This window comes from Perissodus microlepis, chromosome 22, assembly GCF_051167445.1.
Source record: "Perissodus microlepis isolate ML-2025 ecotype Zambia chromosome 22, ASM5116744v1, whole genome shotgun sequence".
Classification (NCBI taxonomy): Eukaryota; Metazoa; Chordata; class Actinopteri; order Cichliformes; family Cichlidae; genus Perissodus; species Perissodus microlepis.
The window spans coordinates 13,213,877-13,238,740 of NC_140481.1; the positions used below are offsets into that span (position 1 = coordinate 13,213,877).

Consider the following 24,864-nt stretch of genomic DNA (forward strand, 5'->3'; position numbering starts at 1 on the left):
CATATAAGTCTGTGAAGGTTCTCAGTCATCCAGGTCATCGTAGTCAAAGGAGCTTGCAAAGAAAAGCGTCTGGACTTTAGCATATAGCACATAGTTAGCATATAAGATAGCTTACCAAGCTAGATAGCAATGAAAACACGAAGAATAGAAGAATTGAATAGCCAATTTATAACGTTAATCACATAAAGTAACAGCTGTATGTGTAAATAAGCAAAAAGGGTTTTGGGGTTTTTTTTTTTAGCTAGAAAGGTTATGTTGATGTTCTTGTCATAGTACTTTTTTTATTCCCCCAAAGTGAAATATTAATCATAGCTGGTGTATTAAATCCATAAATTTAGGGTTTTCATGTAGCAAATTCACAGTGGGGATGAGACTCACTCCAACAAGTCACAGTCCATGGCTGTGAAATAGTTAACACACATTATAATGTGTTAATTGGCGATTTTTAGATGTGTTGTCATTCTTGCAGAGAGTGGCAATAACTTTGCCACTCTTGCTGTTTTGTCAAGCTAATGGTCTCCTGGCTGCACAGCCTCATACTTAATGGACAAAAAAGAGAGTAAAAGAAATCTTCTAATGTTAATTTCAACAAAACAACTAAAGGGTGTATGTGGCAAAATGTCAAACTCGTTTACTCTGAAGCGTTGTAATGAGTTATATATTTACATGTGTCCTAGCTCCTAAAGTTATTTAATCCAACAAGTGTGAAGAAAACAGTTGCTTTTCTTTTGCAGCCACGCTTGATGAACTTCAAGAATTCTTGAACTCTTTGGCGGTCGCTGCCCTTTGCAAGACTGAAATTATTCTCTGATCGAACTCAAACAGCTGCAAGCAATTGCAGGCTGGAGTACGTACAGTAGGCCTATGCAAGTTGAGACTCTTGGCTTGGACACAGCATTTAAATTTTTCCATTTCTGTAATGTATAAAACTCAACAAGTATACTGGATGTTTGCTAGAGATGACTCATAACACATCACATTGTTACTGTCTGAGTTACCCAGTCTGCACAGCACCAGTACACTAGATTAATGTGAAATGAAATTAAAAAAAAAAAGCAGACATGATCTTTACTGGAAAGTATTTTGAATTTATATGAGATCTAATGAAATTGAAATGGCTATGCTTCCGTTTCCACTTAGTGAGTATGCAGCAGTGTCTGCACAGTTAAAATTGATGCTTTGAATTTATTTTCTATCCAGCCTTTTTGGATCTCCAGTTCAATATTTGAGACTAGCCCAGCCTTAAATGCAGCATGTGTAGTATATTCTCTAAGCCAACATTTCTTACTCTCAGTGTGTTAAGCGGAAGACACTAATCCTACTATGAAACCATAAACATCCTCAGCATGGAAACACAGGGCCAGACATGGACCTATAAAAATATATTTGCAGGTGAAATATGTGCCACCAAGGCCTCTTGCAAAAAGCCAGTCAGATAGGCATAAATCAGAGGCCTTGGATCAATGTCCTGTTTCCCATAGGCAAACTGCTGTGGCACAACACAATCAATTCTACCTCTGGATTCATAGCTGCAATTACTAAGCCTTGTTCTCTGCTACAACTATAAAAGGGGTGGGGTATGTGTGTGTGTGTTGGAGGGGGTGGGGTCACCTGGAATCATACCCTATTTATAGTAGTTTTGGATTCAACTCAGTTCCTCTGAAATGTGCAGAGGGGCAACCGAAGCGTTTCTTTCTTTCCAGTGCTGACATCAGCTAGTGCAGACACCACAGTGGCAATGGAAACAGCGTGCATTTAGTCACCCTATAATAAAGACAAAAATTACTGATCTGGAAAAGTTAGCAGCAGGCAGAAGTCATAATTCAAAGGATCCACTTGGAGCTGCTACACAGCCGGAGCATGCAGTCTAAAGAGGGCATCAACCAGACAGACAGCTCCTGTTTCCCTCTTATCGATAGGTGTGTTAAATATATTAAAGCACCATATACTGTGTACATCTGGTCCGTATTGCTGAAGTCAGGGCACAGTCAATTGGATTACAGTGCACGCTGTGTTGTTTAAGCAGGGATTTCACAGGAGGGTTGGGAAGGGAGGACTGAAGGAGCATATGGTCTCAAGTCTTGACGCTGTATTTCCATCATTTTAAATGTAGGGTCCCTCTTGGGGAATATTTAATGATCCATGGGAGGAAAGGAGGGTACGCATGTGTGTTAAGATTACGCACAACTGGTCAGACGAGCAATCCAACATCATCACTGAGGTGATGTATCTGAGAGTGAGTAAATGATACCAATGAAACCCCGTGCGTTTCTGTGTGTGTATTCAGGTATCCACAGACTCATCCCCTCACTCATGCATACCCTACATAAACACAAGCAATGCTATCGATTTGATGCCGTAGCAAAGCTGCTTATTTGGTGTGGGGCGGGGTAACAAACACTCACAAGTGCCCTTATTTATCAGTTAGATTGCTTTAAAAGTCACAGGACAGCAATACAAACACATTTCAGCGGCACGAGGGAGCAAGTGCCTTTTCATGAGAGCGTGTCTTTTTCAGTCGTTCATTAATCAGCTGAATTATTTATCATCTTCTAGCAGGGGGTGGGTGGGAGGTTACTGCTGAGGGACAGAGGAGCAGGAGAGAAAATGACTGTGTTGCACACTGTTGCTCGCCGTTAATGTTCAGTATTTATAAGAACACATAAAATTTGTATTAATTATATCTACAAGGCCTTTTTGACCTGGCTGTAAAACACGGACACACAAACGCAGGCAAACACGAAACCCAGCTTCACCTCCGACTGAAGCTACGCACTCCCCGTCAGCTGAAAATATGCTCGAGTCAGCAGAGGTAGAGCCCCCTCAGCAGAATGGTTTATTGCTGTCACATGGATCACTCTTACTGTCCCACCATTTGCTCAGCACCTAATAAATACATTCTGAACAGCTTATTTATTCTCTGCCATTTGGAAGCTGCCTCACTTTGCTCTCTTTTAGCAGAAATCTGGTGTAAATAAATGGATTTTTTTTGGTTTCCAGGCCTTGATTTTGTTGTTTTGTCACATTACAGTGCAAGGGAAAGAATAGCCTGAAGTTAAAAAGTACTTCTAGGTTAAAACACAAGTTCACTTAAATGCAGAAATAATAATAATAATTTTAAAAACAACTCATGGACATTTGAGCTTGTGTTGTGACACCACCTTCTGACTGACACATGTAATTACAGCAAGAATTCCTATCCCATGAAACCTTAAATGAAATACATTTATTTACCTTTAGACCAACACACAGATAATCTCAAATTTACTCCACATAAAGTTTAAGAAGCTGATTTGCTGAATTTTGCATGTTTGATCATTAAAAATTAAAATAAACCTTTAAAAGATTTTTTTCCCCATCAACTTTTCTTGCTGTACCCTTAGGTACTTAATAAAAGGGAAAAAATGAACAAATTAAAATCCATGCAACCTAAAATCGTTCAAAAATAGAACTTTTTATGACAAAAGATAGCTCGAAAGTACACAGCACACTTCCAAACTGAGTTTTCTCCACCTACACCGAGGAGAAGTGTGTGGATGTCAGCCACATCTTCAAAATTACTTGCACGGAAAAGGTTTAAAGCTTAAAGTTTACACAAAATTATAGTTTTTAGTTTAATAATCTACCCATATTCTCCACAGTGTCACACCACTAGCAGGTTAGAAGGGGGGGGCTTCAGTGGAATCTGTCCCAGAGTGAATTTCTTAGCCTTGAACTGACTCAGTTCCTCTTCGGTCAGTTTACTCTCAGGGGAAAACAGACTGTCCGACGCCCCTTCGGCAGACCCAGTTCCTGAAGTGGGCTGAATGGCTGCTGCCCCAAATCCTCCACTTGTCTGCCCAAAAAGACTGCTGCTTCCTGTTGTCGCAGGGGCTCCAACCCCGAAACTGCTGCTTGCTGTGGTGGGGAAACTAAATCCAGAGGCAGATCCAAATCCTGACGCAGGTGCTGGTTTGTCCGTGGTGGTAGAGGCGAAGGAGAAACTTGAAGCTGAAGGTGTAGAGGAGGACGCAGTGCCGAACCCAGAGGGAGGCTGTGTGGGAGCTGCTAAGATGTCACCAAAACCTGTTGAAGATGACTGTGTGGCTGCAGAACCAAATCCACTATTTGAAGCAGAAAAGCTGAAACCGCTGGCCTGGGCTGGTGCACCAAAATCTGCAGGAACAGAAGGATTTAGAGTTATCATGGAGTGATGGATAATTTTATAAAATACCTTTTATTATGAAATTCTGAAAACCTACACTTTGATTAATTTAGTGCTAAAATACTAAACTACATGCAGTCTCTGTAAAATCTGCTCAAGCATCATAACTCATTAGAAATGGGAAGTACCTTCAAAAAAGAAAGACAGTTTATGATTCAATAAAGAAATCGTTGATCTTTACCTTTGCTTCCAAAGCTGGAGATGGAGGATCCAAATCCAGTTGCTGTTGTCGAACCAAAGCCACCTGAGGATCCCTGAGGTGTGGCACCATTTAATTCTGCAAGCTGCAATGAAAACAAATGAAGTAAAAAAAAACATAAAACACTGAATTAAAAGTAGGGGTGGGTTTTTATAATCGATTTATCGATTAAAATCGATTCTGGCTTGGATAACGTGAAATCGATTCATTAAAATCCTGAATCGATTTTTTAATATAAATTTATTTTGCCCGAAATGCCAGAATCTCAGGTGAAACCTCACAAAATTCCAACAACCACCAAACAGCTAAGACAGTAAATGAGAGCAGGTACACGGCTTCTGCACAAAGACGTAAACACACAGCGCGGACCCGCGGATCAGAATCAGTGAGATGTCGCCTTTCTCACCCGACGGCACGGACACGGTCGGGGCTGAAAGCCGACAGCTCGCTGATTCCGATGTTTCGGCGGGTCCGCGCTTTGTGTTCACGCCGTTTTTGCGCCGATTCTAAAGCTGTTACTTTGATCTCTCTCCAAACAATATTGACTGAACCAGCAGCAAAAGAAGATCCAAACTACGCTTCACATAAACATCGTCATGAATTCCCTCTGACTTTTGCTGTTTTGCTTCCACCACAATAAAAATCACACTTCATGCACAGCTCTCTCTCTCTCTCTCTCTTTCTCTCTCTACTTCAAGAACAGTTTCCCGTCTAAAAATCTGTTTTCTGCGTTATTCGCTTGCTTGTTAGGCACAAGTCTACCATTGCTTACAGCGCTGTCGGACGCTGTTTTTTTTTTTTTCGTTTTACATACTTCCAAAAAGAAAACCTAATTTCTGCCGTTCAATACTGAACAAACTTAAAATTATGCAAAATGCAAAACGCTGTGTCTCTAATAAAACCGCTGTAACTTCAGAGGTAATGTTCATATGTTGATTAATGGTTTTCTTTCGTTTTTGATGTACTGCAGATTTTTTATAAAATCCCAGGCCAGGAAAACCACCTTCATGTTTTTCTGTGTTTTATCTTCAGCTACTTTGACACAAAGGCATCTGCTGTGACGCTCACACCTTTGATAAAGTCTTGCGTGTGTCAGCTTCCTTTTTATAGATACAAAAATATCTAAATGTACTGATCTGAATTATAATATTTCTGACTGTCAAAATTTCCCAGATTCAAATCGAATTGAATCGGATCGAATCGTGGATCGAATCGATTCGGGACCTTGTGAATCGGAATTGAATCGATTCTAGAAATCAGTGACGATACCCAGCCCTAATTAAAAGCCCCAAAACAGACAGGAGCAATGCTAGTGTGAAATCAGAACGTCAGCATTAAATCTAAACCAGGTGTTCGATATGTTCGAAGAGTAGAAGGAAACTTTATTAAACGAAAATGTATTCTGACATTTCCATTGCTGCACACTGCTGACATGCACACCTAATGGTAAAAATCTAAACACATCTTCTCAGTGCTGTTTGGTTTTCACGTCTCATTAGGGACCAGTTATGGACTCTGGAATTGTAACAAATGATCTAAAGTTGGGAAGCGATGTTTGTGAGGATCTGTGTGTCTTACCAGTGCCGCACGAGTGGCTGGATTCATAATCTTCAATTCCTGGACTCTGTTTTTCCACTGACTGAGCAGCTGATTGATGCCATTCATCTAAGCACAGACAAGAGGAATTTCTTATACTCTTAGAAATACTTAAACGCATTTAACCTTTTGCCTTCCGATATTAAATTAGAGCTTGATTATAATAATCAAGCCCATGTAACAAAAAGACTTGGGGCCATGCTTCTATCCACGAAGAAGATGAATACTGACCCAAAGCCAAACAGACATGACATTACTAAGGAACACTGCACTTACGTAGCCCTGCAGATCTCCTGAAGGTCTTGTGGAGTAGTATTCCAGCCGGAGCTCTTCAGGGGAGAGGTCAGTGAAACCTGTAGTCAGAACATAGGAAACATGTTCAGGTCCAGTGTTTCAGTTTTTAAAAATATACATTTAAAATGAAAAATCTCATACACACCAGATACAAGTGTCTTGAAGCTATAATAACATGAGAATCCCCACTGGCCAGACTTCTCCCAAACATCCATGTCCATCTGAATGACTTCCCTGGATAACAAATATGACAATGATTTCCTTACGACTGATAAAAAAAAAAAAATTAAAAAAAAAAAGAACGTTATGTTTTGTCATAAAGACTCACAGTTTTTTGTCGTCGTCTTCATCACCAACTGTTCCTCCCGCTGCCCTTCCTCCTCCTCCCCCCCTGCCTCCCCTGTCAAAGGTGCTGGGAGAATTAAGAGCTGAAAATCTGTTTTGACTTGAGAAACTAAAGTCGGAGCTCTTCAAATTTTCTCTTCGCCCTCCACCACCACCACCTCCTCCTCCTCCATGACCCCAGTCGTCACTTCCGTGAGAAGAGAAGGATGAAGGCTGGATGTAGTTTCCTTTTTGCTGGGAAGGATTCACCCAGACTCTGTTTCCAAACCCTGGAATCAAAATACAAACCAGTGTCACAAAGCATTACAAATTGTGTAAAATACACTGCATAGTGCATCATCATTATTAACCAATTTTAATCCTTGTTTAAATCACTTTATTAGCTCTCTGGATAGCTTTATCCTCGACTTTCTGCTTTACTGAAAGCTGGTTGTCTGCTTTACATTCATTTATTTGACAACCACCATGAGGTCTCATGAAGTGGTAACATGAAATTAAATTGCTGTCGTTTAGCACACACCTGACCTTTGTAAAATATGCATTTGTTTCCAGCGTATTGTATAACTGCATTGGAAAAGAAACTATTACCCATCCCTCCTATACTAAATGTGCATTCATGTGGCTTCAGGATAACAGGAAAACCTCTTCTGTGATGCCCATTCAAGTTTGAGAAAAAAAAAAAAAAAAACACCATATGCCAAGTTGTTTACATACTTAAAACTTAACAGAGTTGATATTTTTGACTGGGCCCCGTGCTATGAAGTGAATTCAACATACTCAGGCTACCCTTCCATTTCTAAATAAGTTAGCATGACGGTGACACACCCCAGTAAGAAGTGAACCACAGTTGAAAATCCAGGGTTAACTCCATGGTTAAGTTACCTAGATAAGCACAATCTCAGCCCACTGTTCAAATACCCTACCCACGAAACAAACTTAATTTGCCTACAATTCAGTGGGACAGTAAAGGAAGGCTAACAACAGCTAGCTAAGAGAGCGAAAACATCACAAGAAGAATGCTAAAGAAACTGAAAGCACGTTTAGATGAATGTTAACTTATCGAAGACGTTACCTCCACCTCCACTTCTGGGCTGTTGCTGACCAGAGGAGCGGCTGCTGTAGTTGTTGTTATATCCTCCACCACCTCCTCCTCCTCTGCTTCCTCCTCTTGGGTGCTCATTCCAACATTTTTCGCCGTAACGACAGCGGCCCTGAAGAAAGAAGTTGCACACAGGCATTTCCAAAAGGTGCTAAAGGCGTCTTTTAGAGCGCAAAAACACCACTTCCACTCGGCAATATTTTCTGGCCGTGTCTGAACTGCGGTCGCACGAGATTTACGTCACCACTCGTCTCACGTGGTCTTTTTTTTCGGGTGGGATTCTTTTTTTAAATTTCTTTACCTGATAATTTCTCTATCAGATATTTTATAATTTTAACAAAAGTTATATAATAATAATAATAATAATAATAATAATAATATAAGAATATAATAATAAAAATAATAATAATAATAATAAGAAGAAGAAATTAAATAATTATATTAAATTAAAAACACATTTTATTTCATTTTTTAAAATTTAACCTTTACCAAAGGAAAAAAAAATCTGTATTTTTATTTTATTTTATTTGACCAAAATGTAAGGAGAAGAAACTACAGATACCTGAAAATTGTAGTAGTATTAGTATTTGTACTTGGTAAAGTATGGTAAAGTCCTTGGTAAATGTTATTAAATGATGTCACAACTACTAATAACTCACTCAGCTACTAACTTATAAGATCTTATTAAACATGACTCAGCTAAAATTATCACTTTTTAAAAAATTGTAAATTACAGGTACAACATGTAATAATGTTAAAGTTAAAAGGGATTTAATGTTTGTAAGACCTTAGAATATTTAATAATTATTAAATATTTGCACAAACTCTGACTAAAATCCAAGATACACCTTTCATCACACCTTTGTGGTTTGGAATCTCAGAGTTGGAGAAACTTTTTGAACCTATGAAAAAAAGCACACTGAAGATGTCAAACACTTTCTTACCTACAGTTTGTAGCTGTCAGTAAATAGTAACCTTAAAAGCTATGGTGGAACTATAAGAAAGTTACGGTGCTTACTGTAATGTAAAAAAAAATAAGTAAACACTAATTTAAAATAATTAGAAATGGTGTGAATAATCTGTATCGATACCTCACTGATACACAGCGACTACACCACACTCGTTCTTAATTTCCGTAAATGTAAAAGATGATCATTTATAGTTTTCAACACAGGAATCCCCCAATGCACTACTTTCTCTAAACGTGTACAATAAAAGGTAGCTTGCATCACATTTATTTTTTCTATGGAGGACACAATTCACAGAAAATATATAAGTTTTATTTTTGCTTTCCGTGTTATCAAAATTATATACTTTGATACAGATACATGCAAAACACTTTCTTTGAAAGCCCAGTAATATAGTCTTTCTTAACAATAAATTAGAAAGTACCAGTAAGGTCATGAGAAAAGGAATGTCATAAAAACATATAGTTCATATATGAAAACACACGATCTTCTTAATAAAAGCACTACTTTTTAAAAATGTCAATACTGTATTTTATAGTGTAGCTTGTTTTAACAAAGTCTGGTCTTCAAGAGAATATTAAAAATAAAGCTTTCTTTAAGTAAAAAAAAAAGTTTAATGCTATTTTGATTATTAAGATGAGCAGCAATACAATGCCGTACCATTTAAAATTAAAAATCCTTGCATGAATTGGCATGTAGCATGTTTTTCACCACATAGATATGGAAAGGCTAGTTATTTTACATACCATAGGCATGGAACAAACTTCAATTTTTTATGTTAATTGAAAAGCTTAAAATTGCAGAAGTGTAGAGCTGCCAGCCAGGCAAAAGAAAAACAGAGCTATATTACATTATGACATGAAAAATCTAACAATATACTTTTCTTGTTTGTTACATATATTTAAATGTTAGTACAATATCCTTTTTTACGTTTGAATAACATAATATCACGTTATTACAATATACATAATTATCACGTTCGTACAATATAATATTTATATTGTACGAACATAAAAGTTTTTTGTTATAACGTGATAATTATGTTTATTGTAATAACGTGGTATTATGTTGTTTAAATGTGAAAGGTATACTGTACAAACATGTAAAGTATATTGTTAGATCAATAAACGTTTCACGTTATAATGTGATATAGCTCTATTTTTCTTTTCCCTGGGTGGCAGCTCAACGCTTCCGTATAAAATCATCAACATGTAAACATTTCTTGAGCTGAGAAATTTGAACTACCTTTAGCTTAATCGCCTTTCAAGTGATCCCTGGTTAGTAAATTTTCTAAAAGATGAGATTTACTAAAAAATTTTAAAAAATTGTGTACCAAAAACTAGCAGATAAGAACGTCTGGATTGAACTTCTAGGACAGATTACTGTAAGGCAGGCGTCTCGAACTCAAGTCCTCGAGGGCCGCTGTCCTGAAATGTTTCCATGTGTCCCTGTTGCAACACACCTGAATACAATTAGTAGGTCATTAGCAAGACTCTATAGAAACAATTCAGCCATGTGATTCATGTTACAGTAGCTCATGAGTGAATGAACCTGGTGCAATAAAAGTACTTTTAGAAGTACATTTTTCCAAACACTTATACTTGAGTAGGGTTATGGGTTGCCACGTCAGCATGCAATCAAGTTCTATACTCTTGCTAATGACATACTAATTTTATTCAGGTGTGTTGCAACAGGGACATGTGGAAAAGTTTCAGGACAGTTCGAGACCCCTGCTAAGGTGTCTAATCAAACTCTGTGAAAAGTAAGAAAATGAAACAATATATCATATCAGGGCTGCCCCACAATATATCAAATCCTCCTTCAATTAATCACTATCTATCAATATATATTTCTTTTTTTTCAAAATACATGTTATACAATGTTTGTTTTAAATAATAAAAACATATTTAGGAAAAAAGAAAAATTTTCCCCTGCTCTGTAACAAATCTAAAGCAATGTTTTAAAAGTAATAATGATAATAATATGAAAAAGTCTTGTAACAAACTATAGCATGCTTACATGTAAGAAGATTTTACAATAAAAAAAAGAAATGGTGCAAATACAATCAATAAAAAAGAAGAGGGAGTGCATACTCAGGCACTACAACTATTAAAGTGCATTGCAGAGCAAACACAATCCACGGATGCTGAGGAAGAGGACCACTGGTAGGACTCCTGCATTATCTCTGGTTTCCATCCACAGGCGGTCAGCGTCTCTCCTTAGCATCACACTGGCGGAGGAAAGTAGCTGCTCTGCCAGCTGAAAGGCCTGGTTATCCTGCAGCAGGGCAGGAAGAGACTGAATGTTGAGAACATCTCTGCTCTTTACCTTGCACACCTGGGGAGATAGGTAGGTGGATCAGTGGACAAGCTCTTTGTTGCAAAATGCTGGTTTACAGATTCGAATTCTACTTTCCTCAAAGAACTAAAATAAAGAAAGATGAAATGGCTTAATAAATACTATAAATTTATGTCATAACATTAGATATAGAGCTAAAACCCCATAATTGGTTGTAGTTAGCTTAGCATAGCTAGCCTGGTTAAAGCAGCCACCAGAAAGTCACAAGGAATTTTGGGGGGTAAAAAATACATAAAGTATAAATAATATTATTAATTGAACTTTAGAAGGTCAGATAGGGGTGTATTTTGACACCTCTGGAACAGAGATAGGCTAGCTAGTTCCCCGTTTATACTAAGCTAAACAGGTGCTTGTCATGTTTAGAGATGTAAAATTTATTTTTAATAGATAGTTTTCTTTTGTGTGTGAGTGTGTTCTACGTACATATTGATATATTGAAATAACTCAACCACCAATGTACTAATCATGGTACCAATCATTACCAACAATGTGCACTAAACTGAAACAAGTTAGCTAACCAGCATGTTGAAAGCCTGCAGAAAATCAGGAGCGCTCTTGCTCAGATGTTCCAGAGTTTCATTGGGCAACTCTATAAAAACATTAAACAGAACACATGATGAGGTTAAACCCACTAAAAAACAAAAAACATTCTGCAGCACTGCTTTGTATGCTGATCTTTTTTTGTCTGTAACTTCCTCTTACCTTCCATGGCACTGACCAACAGGTGCGCTGCATTTAGGGTGCTTTCAGTGGGACTCTCTGCACCGGGTTGCTCTTCTTTTGGGGTCCCATTGTGTATTTCATTGCTACACAAATCTTCAAGCTGACATAGAAAAAGGGCTTCAGATTAGAAGGAAAAATAAACATTTTGGGATGCTTTGGTTACACATTTATTCACACAACCACGAGACAGATTATTTTAGCCGACTGGCTAGTGGTCACCACGAACATAAGATAAGATAAGATAAGATAAGATAAGATAAGATAAGATAAGATAAGATAAGATAAGATAACCTTTATTAGTCACACACGTGGGAAATTTGTTTTTGTCTACAGGGCATTACCAGTTTCACTCACCACAAGCTGCAGATATGACAGAGCAGCTCTGTCATTCAGAGTTTCTTGGAGCTTCTTGAATAAAGCCCATCGGGTCGGCTGGGGGAGCTTTGCCAGAGGAGAAAGGACTTTTTCCTGCGATTCTGCAACAAACCAGAAGATACTATTTGTTTATTATCGATTATTATAACCATGTGACTGCTGTTCTTTCATATTGTCATAATAATTTTTTTAGGTATTACAGCTAGTTTTAGTGGCAGTGTTTACTACCGAGGAAAGTCAGCTCTGCTATAATGTTTGAGAATAAACCACAAAATGCAACGGCATAGGCAACATTTCAGTGAGACAGATTAAATAACAGTTGTATTTGGGACAAAAAGGAACCTTCCTCAGTTTGCCATAAGTCTACTGTGTTTCATTTGTTATATTTTTTTCCATCAACAAGTAATTGTGTGAATGTATGAATGAATGGACAAACCATTATGAAGTGCAATAAGGGGGGCTTTCTGTGGAACCTTCTGCTCGTTGCACTTTCCATCCACTGTGTCGAAGCAATCATCAGAAGGCCAGGACCTCGAGATGGAGTCTGACTCAAAGCCTCCAATTGCACCAGGTTGTAGACATATGTCTGAAAAATACAGAAAACATCATAAACACATGGGCAAACACATATCACACACAAATGTTATCTGATTATTGAGTGTGTAAACAGAAGAACTTACTGTTGCTATTCTATCCTCTAACCATGTTTGGCTATCTATCACTAACACTTTTCTATTCCCAACATTTTATTTTCCCTTTCAAAGCATCTAAGTCGAGAAGAATAACTGCTCTTTATAGTGCGGCTGCCATGTATGGGTGTAATATAGTGTGTCCTATCTGATACACACACGCACACACACACACACACACACACACACACACACATAGCAGCAGCAAAATGGCTGGACAGGAGATGGTAAACTGAGATAAAACTAGAAAAATTTGCATTTCCTGCGAAAATGCTGTGTGGATGCCTTAACGCTGAAGTTGCCTGCTGAAAAAGCTGAAAAAGTTGAAAACTTGCAAAAAAGTTATATGGCGGTGAAGAAACTGAAAATTCTGCTGAAAACAGGTGAAGAAGCAGAAAATTTTTGCTGAAAAGTGGTGAAAAGCCAAAAATTCTACTGAAAGGGGTAAAGACGGAGAAATTTTTGCTGAAAAGTGGTGAAAAAAAATGTTGCCATGAGCAAGATTCAAACCTGGCCCTCCTGGTCTCAAGGCGTCTACTCATCTCACTGAGGCAAACTTATTCTCACACAGAAGAGGTGGAGAGACTGACAATTCTGCTGAAATGAGCAGGAGCTGCTGAGAATTGTGCTGATAAGATGTGAAAAGGCTGAAAACTTTGCAGAAAAGAGGTGAATCAGCAGAATTTCCGCTGAAAAGAGGTAAAGAAGCAGAAAGTTGCGCTGAAAAGAGATGAATCAGCAGAATTTCTGCTCAAAAGAGTTTTTTTCTGAAAACAGCTGAGATTTGTGCTGATAAGAGGTGAAAAGGCTGAAAATTTTGCAGAAGAGGTGAATAAGCAGAATTTGGGCTGAAAAGAGGTGAAAATTCTGAAAATTCTGCTGAAAAGAGGTGAATGAGCAGAATTTCTGCAGAAAAGACGGAAAGAAGCAGAACGTTGCGCTGAAAAGAGGTGAATGAGCAGAATTTCTGCTGAAAAGAGTTTTTTTCTGAAAACAGCAGAAAAAACTGAAAATTTTGCTGAAAAGGGGTGAAAAAGTTTAACTGTTAACTGAAAGAAATGTTGCCATAAGCGGGATTTGAACCCCGGCCTCCCAGTCTGAGAATGGCATCTCATCTCACTGAGCTAAAACACAGGTCAACCCGGCGAGGAAAATCAGTGACCCCACTCATAATGTGGAAGAAATGGGCAAACAATATTACAAAAAAAATTCAATATCTCAAAAAGTATAGAAGTTATGAGCACCAAAAGTCATAGCACCCATTAGCAGAAACAGTAGAAGTTTGAACAGTGAAAATTGGCTGAAAACTGAGGGAGTAGTTAAGTAGATGGCAGCTACATGTGTTACTATAATTACAACAACACCTGACGAGCATGTACACCCTCATTAACCTCTCCTGTCTCTAACAGCAGTACAGTACCTGTAAGCGAGCATTTCATCCGTGGCAGGGGAAATGGCCAGAGGACAAACAGACTGATAAGACTGTTGATTGAATACAACCTGCATCATTGCTTCAGATGCCGTAGAAAAGCTATGATAGCCATTTAAAACCTTTGCCACACACAGCAGCAGTTTTTCAGTGATTTGGTTGTATGTGTGGTCAGTGAGGTCACACCAGAATGTTAAAGTGATATTGTCATTCTCACGTTCATAACCACACATGTGGTTTACCACACACACTCTCACTCACACACACTCACAGTAATGTCCGTCTTTTTTAACCTCCAGTTCTAGGATGCTGTACGCGATGACTGTACCAGAGGGGATCTCCACGGAAACATCGCTGTCTATCTCAATGCTGTTGCTGTCCCTCACACACACCTGGGAGCACACATATACACACACATATAGGAATGATTAGAGGAAGGCTGACTGATTTCTTTTTTTCTTATATTTTTGGGGGGCATAAAAAGAATTTCACAAATTTATGGTGATCAAACTACAAAATAAGACATATGCTGATAATAATTTACCTGATAGAATTATTGAAAACTCTCATGGCATCATGACTAAAAAAGCTTTTAAGAGGCCTACCTTAACCGAACTCCCCAGCATGCCAACCAGCCCGAGCACCCCTTGAAAGGTGCACTCTTCCACTTTTGTCTGGGTGATGGAGCAGGGGCTGGTGGTGAGGATCCTCTCCTTCACTAGCCCCACCACCTCAGCCCGCTTCTCTATCTGCCTCACCAGCACGTGCTGCATGTCCACCGACCTGATGTGAAGAGAAGCTGGTGTTAATGGTTTGAGACAGACTGATTAACAAATGGAAAATGACACCACGCCGCTGTGGTCTGAGGTGTTTAGCATGTGATGCCTGAAGTCCACATTTATAAGGAGTTCATTACATCACCATTGAAGACCTCATCTCCTTACTCTTCGATGACAACCTGTATATGTGAAAGCAGTTTTTAAAAATAAAATAAAAAGTTTTTAAAATATTACATCATACCTGTTGTCCGAGTCAAGTAATAGCTTCTTCACATTCACCTCCTCTTTCTTCAGCTGGCCAAAACATGACTGGAGCTTGGTAGTGCCACGCCCCTCCAGTCTGATACTTGCAGAGCCGACTTCGGGGCCCAGATCACTAGCAAGTTTAGCTCCGTATGTCCCCTTGTAGGTCAAGAATTCTGACTCTGACACTCCTGAAAAAACACAAGGTGTTACCCCGATATCAGCTTTGTTGAAATGTGTCTGGGAACTCACATGCACTACATTTTTCCTGTAACAACTTAAGTTTGAATCTGCACACCTACCCGGCATGAGCTCCTTGTCACCCAACAACAAGTCGCCGAGAGTGAAATCTGTTGGTTGGTACCTGGGTCTCTGCCAAAACCAGCGCTTGCGTTTGATCACGAGGGCCATGGGAACCAGTTTGTGAGAGTCATTTACTCGAGAGACGTGGATGAGAAGTCCTTCGGGGTCAATCTCACGGACGAAGTTGGCAGTGGCCTTGGAAAACATGACAAGCACCGCAGACAGCTGGAAGAGAAAGAAATTAGAGGTTTCAGCTTGGGCTTAATTTCTCTCCAACAGCAACCCTAATGTGTTTTATTTAAAAATCTAAACAACTGTAGGTGATTTCCAGTTGGTATTCTCCTCAGCTCTCTACCCTTGATTGTTTATGAGTGACTGAGAGGCCTGTGTCAGGGGGGGGGGGTTAACCCCCAAATAGCAAGAAATCAGTGACTCATCGGACATAGAGGAAGTCCCCTGGATGTTAGGATACAACTTTAACAACAAAAACATGAGTGCACACAGACACCAAGGTCCACTAATACTGCAGTCTCAGCTTTCATTGTTTAAATATTCACAATATTTGGATGTACAATAAAGAGGGGTGGGGAGTTTGGAGGAGAAAGCTGCGCAGCATTAGATGGTAGAGGAATGTTACATAAAAGAAGATGATGGAGCTCAGGCTTTTGAAAACTATCCTCATGAATAAAATGTAAGAATGTTCAACTTCGCTGTTGAACATTAAGGCAAACTAACCATGACTTGACATAGATTCACTGTGTTGAGTCACTTGGGTTAAATTATTAAGCAGCTGCCGTAATGTCACCTGGGACTGTCCTTTAACCCCAAACTCGCACTGTAAAAGCTCACATTCTGAATATTTCATGTTTCTTTTGTTTAGTGTGTTCTGAACCAAGGAAACAAGGGGCATAAAATGAATAACTGTCAAAGTGTCACATGCAAGATAGATAGATAGATAGATAGATTTTCTATAGTAATGTAATGTGTCGATGAGCATAATCAGACGCTTCAGGACAGGTTGCTAAAGTTGGACTCTGACAGTCCTGTTTTCGGCTCAGGCTCCACGACCACCCCCATACACACGTGTGCCAGCCCATTTCCCGGCAGCCCACTTTTTCCAGTTCAAGCTTTCAAGCTACAGTAGCTGGGGCCGCGCGCGAGCTGGCGTAATGAGTGAGGTCAATTGCGCACGAGCCTCAAGACGCACGACTTGGATGAATTTAAAGGGAGCCGGAGACTCAAAAATACTTTGACCGCAAAATAACAACACAGGTTGGGACAGTGAAACCATTCTTAGTCTCGCCATCGCACAGAAACACAGACTGACACGCAGTAGCCAATAAATAAAGTTTTTACCTTTCTCAGAGTTGACAGTCAGTAATGGAATGTGACCGATGATGACGTAAAAAATAAAATCCAAAAGTAGTCCTTTGGCTTTCTAAGTGAAAGTTCACACACAGCTATTTAAGCAAATGACGAAACTGTGAAGCAAATCCCCGAAAGACAGCACTGTCCGGGAGAAGCTACAGGCGAGTGCTGAGAGGACTGTATAGCTAACCCAAACAGAAGACCGCCTCCTGGAGTTAATTCTGATCATATGAGCACACTGGGATGTGTATCTGTGTGTGTATCTGTGTGTCCGTTTCGGGACATGAGCAGATTTGCCTGTTTGAACTTATTAATATTATTCATTCATATGTGATGAGTAATCTTTAAAACAGATGTCTTTTTCAGCAAAAGTTCATTCAGCAGCCAAACCACATCTTGCCTCACAACACAACCGTTGAGGAGGTCAAGCAATTTTAAGTCTTTATTTATTTATTTAAAATGAGCCAGAACATTAAGCTCAAAGAGAGTTATATGTCAAAAAGATAATTTAAAAAAATAATAAATGAACTCATATTTAAAGGATACGAGGAAGTTTCCACTTAAGTATGCACGCCCACACATCCACATTTACACTATGGTTGTCAGGGTCAGGGTCTGTGAGCCAGCATTTTGACTTTATTTTGTATTTTTGATTTTCTTATATTATATTGGAAATATGTTAAGTTCTTGTGCTGTAGGTACTAATAGTTAGGATTTAGTTGACTTTTATTCTAGTTTTTGTTTCATCAATTTCTCCTGATTTATGAGTCTCTTTCTTGTCCTCTGTGTTTTACTTTTAATTATGCCCGTGATCTCATCTCCCTTATCTGTTCTCATGTGTCTCTCCTTGTGTTCCATGTCTCCCTATGTGTTTTAGGTCTGTGTGTTCCACATTGTCAAGCTTTTGTTGTCATGTCTACATTTCTTAATGTTTCCTGTTTTATTTTGAAGAGTCGGGAGTCGGCGTCGTTATGTTTATTCCAGTCAGCTGTTTCCCCGTGTGTCCACTTCCCCTGATCACCTGCTGTGTGTATTTAGTCTCTGTGTTTTCATTCAGGTCGTCTGTTTTCCTCCCTCTAAGTAACTTCAGGTTTAAAGTCTTTAATGATTCTGTTCAGGTCATGTTCATTTTTCGTGTTTTCTCTTCATAGTTCCTTGCATGTACCTCTTCAGAATCACGTTCACGTCACTTTTGTCACAGTCATCACAGTTTATGTTTTCCCAGTTTAGGTTTAATTTTAGTTCTCACCCCCTGTTCGCCTTGCTTTGTTTTTGTATTCATGTTTTTCCAGCCTAATAAATGGCTCGCCTTTTGTTTAAAGTCAGTTCACTCTCCTTTTGGGTGTGCATTTGGGCCCTCCATCTCACTCCAACACAGTCTACTTCCGCAGACCGTGACATATGGTACTATAACAGGCTCTGTGATCAGGAGGTTTAAAGTTCATAAAAGTAATTTTCATGTTCATTAGTGAAAATGTAGATGCATTTTGTGTCTAAAACAATGTCTCCAAGTCATTATGAAGAAAGTGCATTTAAAAAGTATATTTAAAATATTGTACGTAGTAACAATTTAATTTCATCCAGGAATAGCTCATTCTGGAAACCTACTGTGGGATCATGCAATAATCATGTGTTTGGGCGAAATGAACAAAGTACAATAATAAGGTTTCACACATGAAGGTTAAAACTGTACTGAACTGAAAAAGACAAAGTTGGCACCAGCATAATACGGTCACATGGTTTTTCTGAAAATGATAAGAAACTTTGTTTTTCATTTATATTTAATATATTTATGAGTTACTTTTAGTTTTAAAACTTTCTGCATTTACCTTGTCTTTCTTTCTTTTCCACTACTTTCTATCAATATTTTAATCATTTATGTTTTCTTATTCTCATTATCTGAATTATCTGACTATTTCAAATTTTCCACTTTGATCATTTTTCAGTGTTTTATGATCCATATTTTCAGTGCAGAAAACAGGTCACCTAACATAACATGTTGTTACTATGTTATTACTGCTTTTTAACATGTAATTTCCTGATTTATAAAATAACTTTAAATGTAGAATTAAAACTACAGCCATGAAATAACTGGAATTCTGATTGCATGAAAGTAGTTTGACCTTTAGTGCCTCTACAATTTCTTAATAATATTGGGGGAAATTATTTTTTTAAAAAGAAGAAGAAACCACAGGGAGGAAAAATAGCTTAGTAAAAAACAGGAAGTGAAACACAAATATACCTGTTCACAAAAAGATGATGGTGATTGTTTTTGATTCATATTTAAAAATCATCAAAGGTGATTTTTTAAATTTTGGATATTTGTTTATAAACAGAACATTAAAAAAAAGCATAAAGAAAAAGAAAAATTGTTCTGATGCTAAATTTATGATACTGAACTCATCTGTGAAATCTTCCTTTAATTATAGATGTTATGAAATTCCGTACTTTACAGTGGAAAGTTTTAAACAACAGACATCATTGTAATATTACATGCATTATTTTTGTATTGCAAATGTTCTGAAATTATCTATTTGATTATGGAGTAATGATGTGGTGTGTCACTGTGATGACAGTGGTGTCATTTGCAAACTCGGCTGTTAAACTCCTAAAGTTTGCAGATGACACCACCGTCATTGGCCTCATTCGGGATGGTGATGAGTCTGCATACCGGCAGGAAGTTGAGCGGCTGGTACTCTGGTGCAGTCAGCACAATCTGGAGCTGAACACTCTTAAAACTGTAGAGATGACAGTGGACTTCAGGAGACATCCCTCAACTCTGCCCCCCCTCACCATATCAGACAGCCCTGTGTTGACTGTGAAGATCTTCAAGTTCCTGGGTACCACCATCTCCCAGGACCTGAAGTGGGAGACCAACATCAACTCCATCCTCAAAAAGACCCAGCAGAGGATGCACTTCCTGAGACAACTGGGGAAGTACAGTCTCCCACAGGAGCTGCTGATCCAGTTCTACACTGCGGTCATTGAGTCTGTCCTGTGCTCCTCCATCACAGTCTGGTATGGTGCAGCCACTAAACAGGACAGGAGCAGACTGCAGCGGACTGTACGGGCAGCAGAAAGGATCATCGGCGCCCCCCTGCCCTCCATCCAGGATCTGTACCTCTCAAGAACCAGGAAACGGGCAGGGAAAATCATCACAGACCCCTCACACCCTGGACACAGACTTTTTGATCTGCTGCCCTCTGGCAGACGGTACAGAAGCCTGCAGACCAGGACCACCCGACATAGGAACAGTTTCTTTCCCCTCGCCATCTCCCTTCTAAACAGTTGACTTGTCACACTGTGTGTGTGTGTGTGTGAGATTGCTGTGCTTGAGAGCCACCATCTACCGGAACCAAATTCCTTGTATGTGTCTGCACATATACTTGGCCAATAAACACGATTCTGATTCTGATGTAATTGGATTTTTGCCACCGACTTTGATTACAAATATTACTAAATGTAAGTTAGGTCCTGACTGTAAAAACCAACACCTTTTCAAATGGCAAACGGCACAACAGTCTGGTCTGCTATTTTTACTATTTAAATTCTGTCTTTTACATCTTAAGTTTCAGTTCCTTTAAGAGTACAGGATTGGGTCATTCTGACCTCCAGCGATCCCTTTAGTTGGCACAGGAGTGTAACTAATAAAGGTCCTATTTTCTCTAAGTCAGAATAACTGATGATTGAGGCAACAGGATGCCTACTTGTCACCACGTCCCACTTCTTTTTTCACACATTTTCATTTTTCTTCCAAGTGTCCAAAAAAGTAAGATTAATAACCTGACTTTGCCTCCATTAACAGTACTCGCAGTACGCATTGACTATACTGCACAGAAATCAGAATATATTTGATCAATCTGAGACTATTTAGGCAAACTGCAGTGACGCACACATGGACACACTATTTTTTATTAGGTACACCTTTCCAGTACCAGGTTGGACCCCATTTAGCCTTAAGAGCTGCTTTCATTCTTTGGTAGTACGGATTCAACAAGCTGCTGGAAACATTCCTCAGAGATTTTGGCCCATATTGACATAACAGCATCACACAGTTGCTGCACAGGTGCTCTGTTGGATTGAGATCTGATAACTGTGGAGGTCATTTGAGTAGAGTGAACTCATTCCCGTGTTTAAGGAACCAGTTTGAGATCATTTGAGCTTTGTGACATACAACGTTATCCTGCTGAAAGCAGCTATGAGAAGAAGGGTATACTGGGGTCATAAAGGGATGGACATGGTCTACAACAACATTCAAGTAGGCTGTGGTGTTTAAACGATGCTCAGTTGGTACACTAAGACCACCCTGAATCATTCATATTGGCAGGATTGAACCATGCTTTTCTGTTGTTTATACAAAAGTCTGACCCTACCATCTGCATGCCAAACCAGGCTCATCAGACCAGGCAATGTTTTTCAAATCTTCTGTTTTTAATGAGCCTTTGCAAATCGTAGCTTCAGTTTCCTGTTCTTAGTTGACATGAGTGTGACCCGGGGTGGTCTACTGCTGACATTTTGTGCATTCAGAGATGCTCTTCTGCATGCCTTGGTTGTAAAAAACTGGTTATTTGAGGTACTGTTGCCTTTAATCTGCTGGAAGCAACCAGGCTCAGACCTTTCTGATGTCTGGCATCAAGAAGGCGTTTTCACCCAGAGCTGCTTCTAAGTGGATATTTGAATGGAATGAGTTGCTGGCAAGTGATTGGCTGATTAGATATTTGCATAAAGGAGCAGCTGAACAGGTGAATCTTCTAATGTGGCTGAGAGTGTAGTCTTTAATTTGTTAGTGCTACAATCTGCTACCGGTCCAGATTCCCACTGCAATAATTAATATTATGCATCAATGTGTTCTTTGAGTATACCTTTATAATCTGAGCCAATATGACCCAGAAAGGAAGAAATTTATAAAGTAGCCATATGCTTCCTCACTCGGTTTTTAAGTTTTCACAACAGAGTCATGTGGTGGCTGAGGGAGATGAGAATGCTCACCTGATTCTGCAGCCCCCCACCCCTGTTTCACAAAGCTTTGTAGCTAGTTTGATCTCATCCTGCTTTCACCCTGCAACTCCCCTGACTCTGTGGGGGGCACACAGTCAGCACCAAATGGCAAAAAGACACACTTAGCAACCAGCTGATGAATATACTGGAGCATTTAGCAGATAAAGCCCTACATTTTCTCCTCAGAGTTCTTGAAGACCACAAATTAAATTAAAGGTAACAACAGTGATTTTGCTTATGACGTCTGGGTCTTTCAAAAAGTTTACCACATGCTAATTTTAAGGTTAAATGTCAGTGCTTTTTAACTTGTTTTTGAGCCCTACAAGCGTCTAAAACCAAACTGCAGGGTAAAATATTTTACTATGTATCCTTAAAATGTGCCACATAATCAACAAATAAATTAAATACAGCATTTATGTGATTTTTACCAAATATATTTCTGTGCAGGCATTACTCACAGAAATGTTTCAGGTATTTTAGCACAAAAGGAGGTTTATGGTCCCGTGAAATAAAGATATTCTCTTTCTGACTGACAGGCATGCCTTGGAGAAGATCTTGAGAACTAAGAGCAAGTAAAAGTGGAGGTTTTTGGAAAACAGGAGGACACCCTTTCCTGTAGAGGGCGTCTGAATTATGTGTCCAGTCCAGTTTGTTGTTCAGATGAACACCAAGGTACCCGTAGCTGTCCACAGCCTCAATGTCCATACCTTGGATGTTCAGTGGTTACCAGCTCCTTGGTTTTACTGGTGTTGATGTGGAGGTAGTTCAGCTGGCACCAGTCCACAAAGTCTTGGGTCAGTCCTCTGTACTCCTTGTCGTCCCCATCAGTGATGAGGCCGACTATTGCAGAGTCATCAGAGAACTTCTGCAGGAAGCACTGGGTGGAGTTGTGGGAGAAGTCTGCAGTGTAGATGGTGAAGAGGAACGGAGCCAGAACCGTTCCCTGTGGGGCCCCCGTACTGCAGACGACCCTGTCCGACACACAGCCCTGAGTTCTCACATGTGGTCGGTCGGTGAGGTAGTCCAAAATCCAGGTAGTGAGGTGATGGCCCACTCCAGAGTTCTCCAGCTTGTCCTTCAGGACCGTGGGAAGAATGGTGTTGAAGGCACTGGAGAAATCAAAGAACATGATTCTCACAGTGCTCCCAGCGGTCTCCAGGTGAGTGAGGGGAACGATGTAGGAGGTGAATGACGGCATCATCCGCTCCAATGACAGGCTGGTAGGCAAACTGAAGTGGGTCCAGTGATGCGCTCACCGGGTGCTGAAGCTGAGCCAAGACCAGCCGCTCCAGGGTCTTCATCAGGTGGGATGTCAGAGCCACCGGCCTATAGCTGTTGAGGTCCTTGGGGCGTGAAGTCTTTGGCACTGGTACAACACAGGAGGTTTTCCAGAGCTGTGGGACTCTCCCCAGCCTCAGGCTCAGGTTGAAGAGGTGCGCCATCACCCCACACAGTTGGTCCGCGCAGGACCTGACGACCCTTGAGCTAATGCCATCTGGGCCCGCTGCCTTCTTGGCTTTAATCCTCCTCAGTTCCCTCCTAACCTGGGTGGTTGAGAGAGACAGGCTGGAGTCTTGTGTGGAGTGATGCTGTTATTGGGGGTGGGGAGGAGTGAGCAGGGTGAGTAGAGGAGGTGTGAAGTGTCTGAGGTGTCAGAGGTGGAACAGCAGTAGTGGGGGTGGGTGAGTCTGCAGCCGATGTTGGAGACTGCCTCATGGCTGAATCAAATCTGTTGAAGAAATGATTCAGTTCATTTGCCCACCTCACATCCCTCCCAGGCAGAGAGTTCTGATGTTTGTGGCCCGAGATGGTTCTGAGGCCTCTCCAGACTTCACCAACGTTGTTTTGCTGAAGCTGGTTCTCCATCTTCTGCTGTAGCTGTCCTTCCCATTCCTTATCAGTCCCCTCAGCTGGAATAAAAAAAACAAAACAAAAACAAAACGGGAGTGCAGTACTTCCAAACATGTCAAATTATTTATCAAAGGACATAACTGAACCTTATTGTCTGCTTTATCTGCTGACTGCTAAATCACACATAATTAAACTTAGTACAAAAGCTAAGTAACTTTATGTTTATCTTTTATTTTAATAGATGTAATACTTTTGGAAAGCCTGTTTATTTCCTCTAAATGGAGCCACATTTGTGAGGAAAATGCACTTCTGGGTTGTGCCCATGAAAAACTTCTCTGCCAATGTCAGGCAGCTTATTCTGCTATTGAATCTTGTTTTGAGGTTCCACCACCCCAGGTGGAGTCAGCAACATTCATACAGCAGTTGGATCAAAGGGTCAAAGCGTAGAGAAGATGCAGGGAACGCTATGTTGATTGCTGCATCGATGAGATACCAACTTTTGCTGTGGGGAGGGATCTCCTTCACGTGAAAAACAAGCTGGTCATCATTGGAGGCAATCAAAATGCAGAGACATATTGACATGAGATTCTGCAACCAGTGGCAATCTAATACTTCCACATTCTGGGACTGAACTTTTTCCTTGAAGATGAAAACCCTACCAATACAGAGCGGGGTTTATCAGAGACTACTTCCCCTCCAGAATGTGGGGATAGAGAGGATGGCATGGCCTGCCTCAAGCCCAATGCAGTGTGTGACCAAGCTGCTAACCAGCAGGAGGTCGTAGGCTGTTGTGGCTGTGTACGATTCTTCCGCATGCTAATAAGCCCCCTGTTTATCAAATATATAAATATTAAATTGTCAGCATGTCTTGTTTCTTCAGACTTTATTTCGTGGGTGTAATTCACATACTCAACTCTGCTGCTCAACCCAGAAATGCATTTTCCTTACAAATTTAAGTGGAAATAAACAGACTCTCCAACTGTGTAAGATTTATTGCCAAGAAGCATTTGTTGCAACAAAGAAATAATCAACCAAACGCACGC

The 24,864-nt window shown here is 39.9% G+C and overlaps 2 protein-coding genes across 2 annotated transcripts; both read right to left on the reverse strand.

Annotated features, from left to right (window-relative positions):
* Window positions 1-2,813: 2,813 nt before the first annotated feature.
* Window positions 2,814-7,971, reverse strand: nup42 (nucleoporin 42). The gene is made up of 7 exons (XM_084920037.1): window positions 7,711-7,971; window positions 6,622-6,907; window positions 6,439-6,527; window positions 6,276-6,352; window positions 5,982-6,068; window positions 4,386-4,488; window positions 2,814-4,155 (listed from the first exon to the last, which is right to left on the reverse strand). Exons 1-7 carry the CDS (start codon window positions 7,874-7,876, stop codon window positions 3,644-3,646), a joined length of 1,320 nt encoding a protein of 439 aa, XP_084776163.1. The 5' UTR covers window positions 7,877-7,971; the 3' UTR covers window positions 2,814-3,643.
* Window positions 7,972-9,004: 1,033 nt separating this feature from the next.
* LOC146362662 (gasdermin-E-like) lies at window positions 9,005-17,145 on the reverse strand. The gene is made up of 10 exons (XM_084920284.1): window positions 16,961-17,145; window positions 15,604-15,829; window positions 15,300-15,492; window positions 14,885-15,062; window positions 14,551-14,671; window positions 12,598-12,747; window positions 12,141-12,262; window positions 11,766-11,886; window positions 11,582-11,652; window positions 9,005-11,042 (listed from the first exon to the last, which is right to left on the reverse strand). The coding sequence occupies exons 2-10, from the start codon at window positions 15,809-15,811 to the stop codon at window positions 10,815-10,817; spliced, it is 1,392 nt and encodes a 463-aa protein (XP_084776410.1). The 5' UTR covers window positions 15,812-15,829; window positions 16,961-17,145; the 3' UTR covers window positions 9,005-10,814.
* Window positions 17,146-24,864: the final 7,719 nt, after the last annotated feature.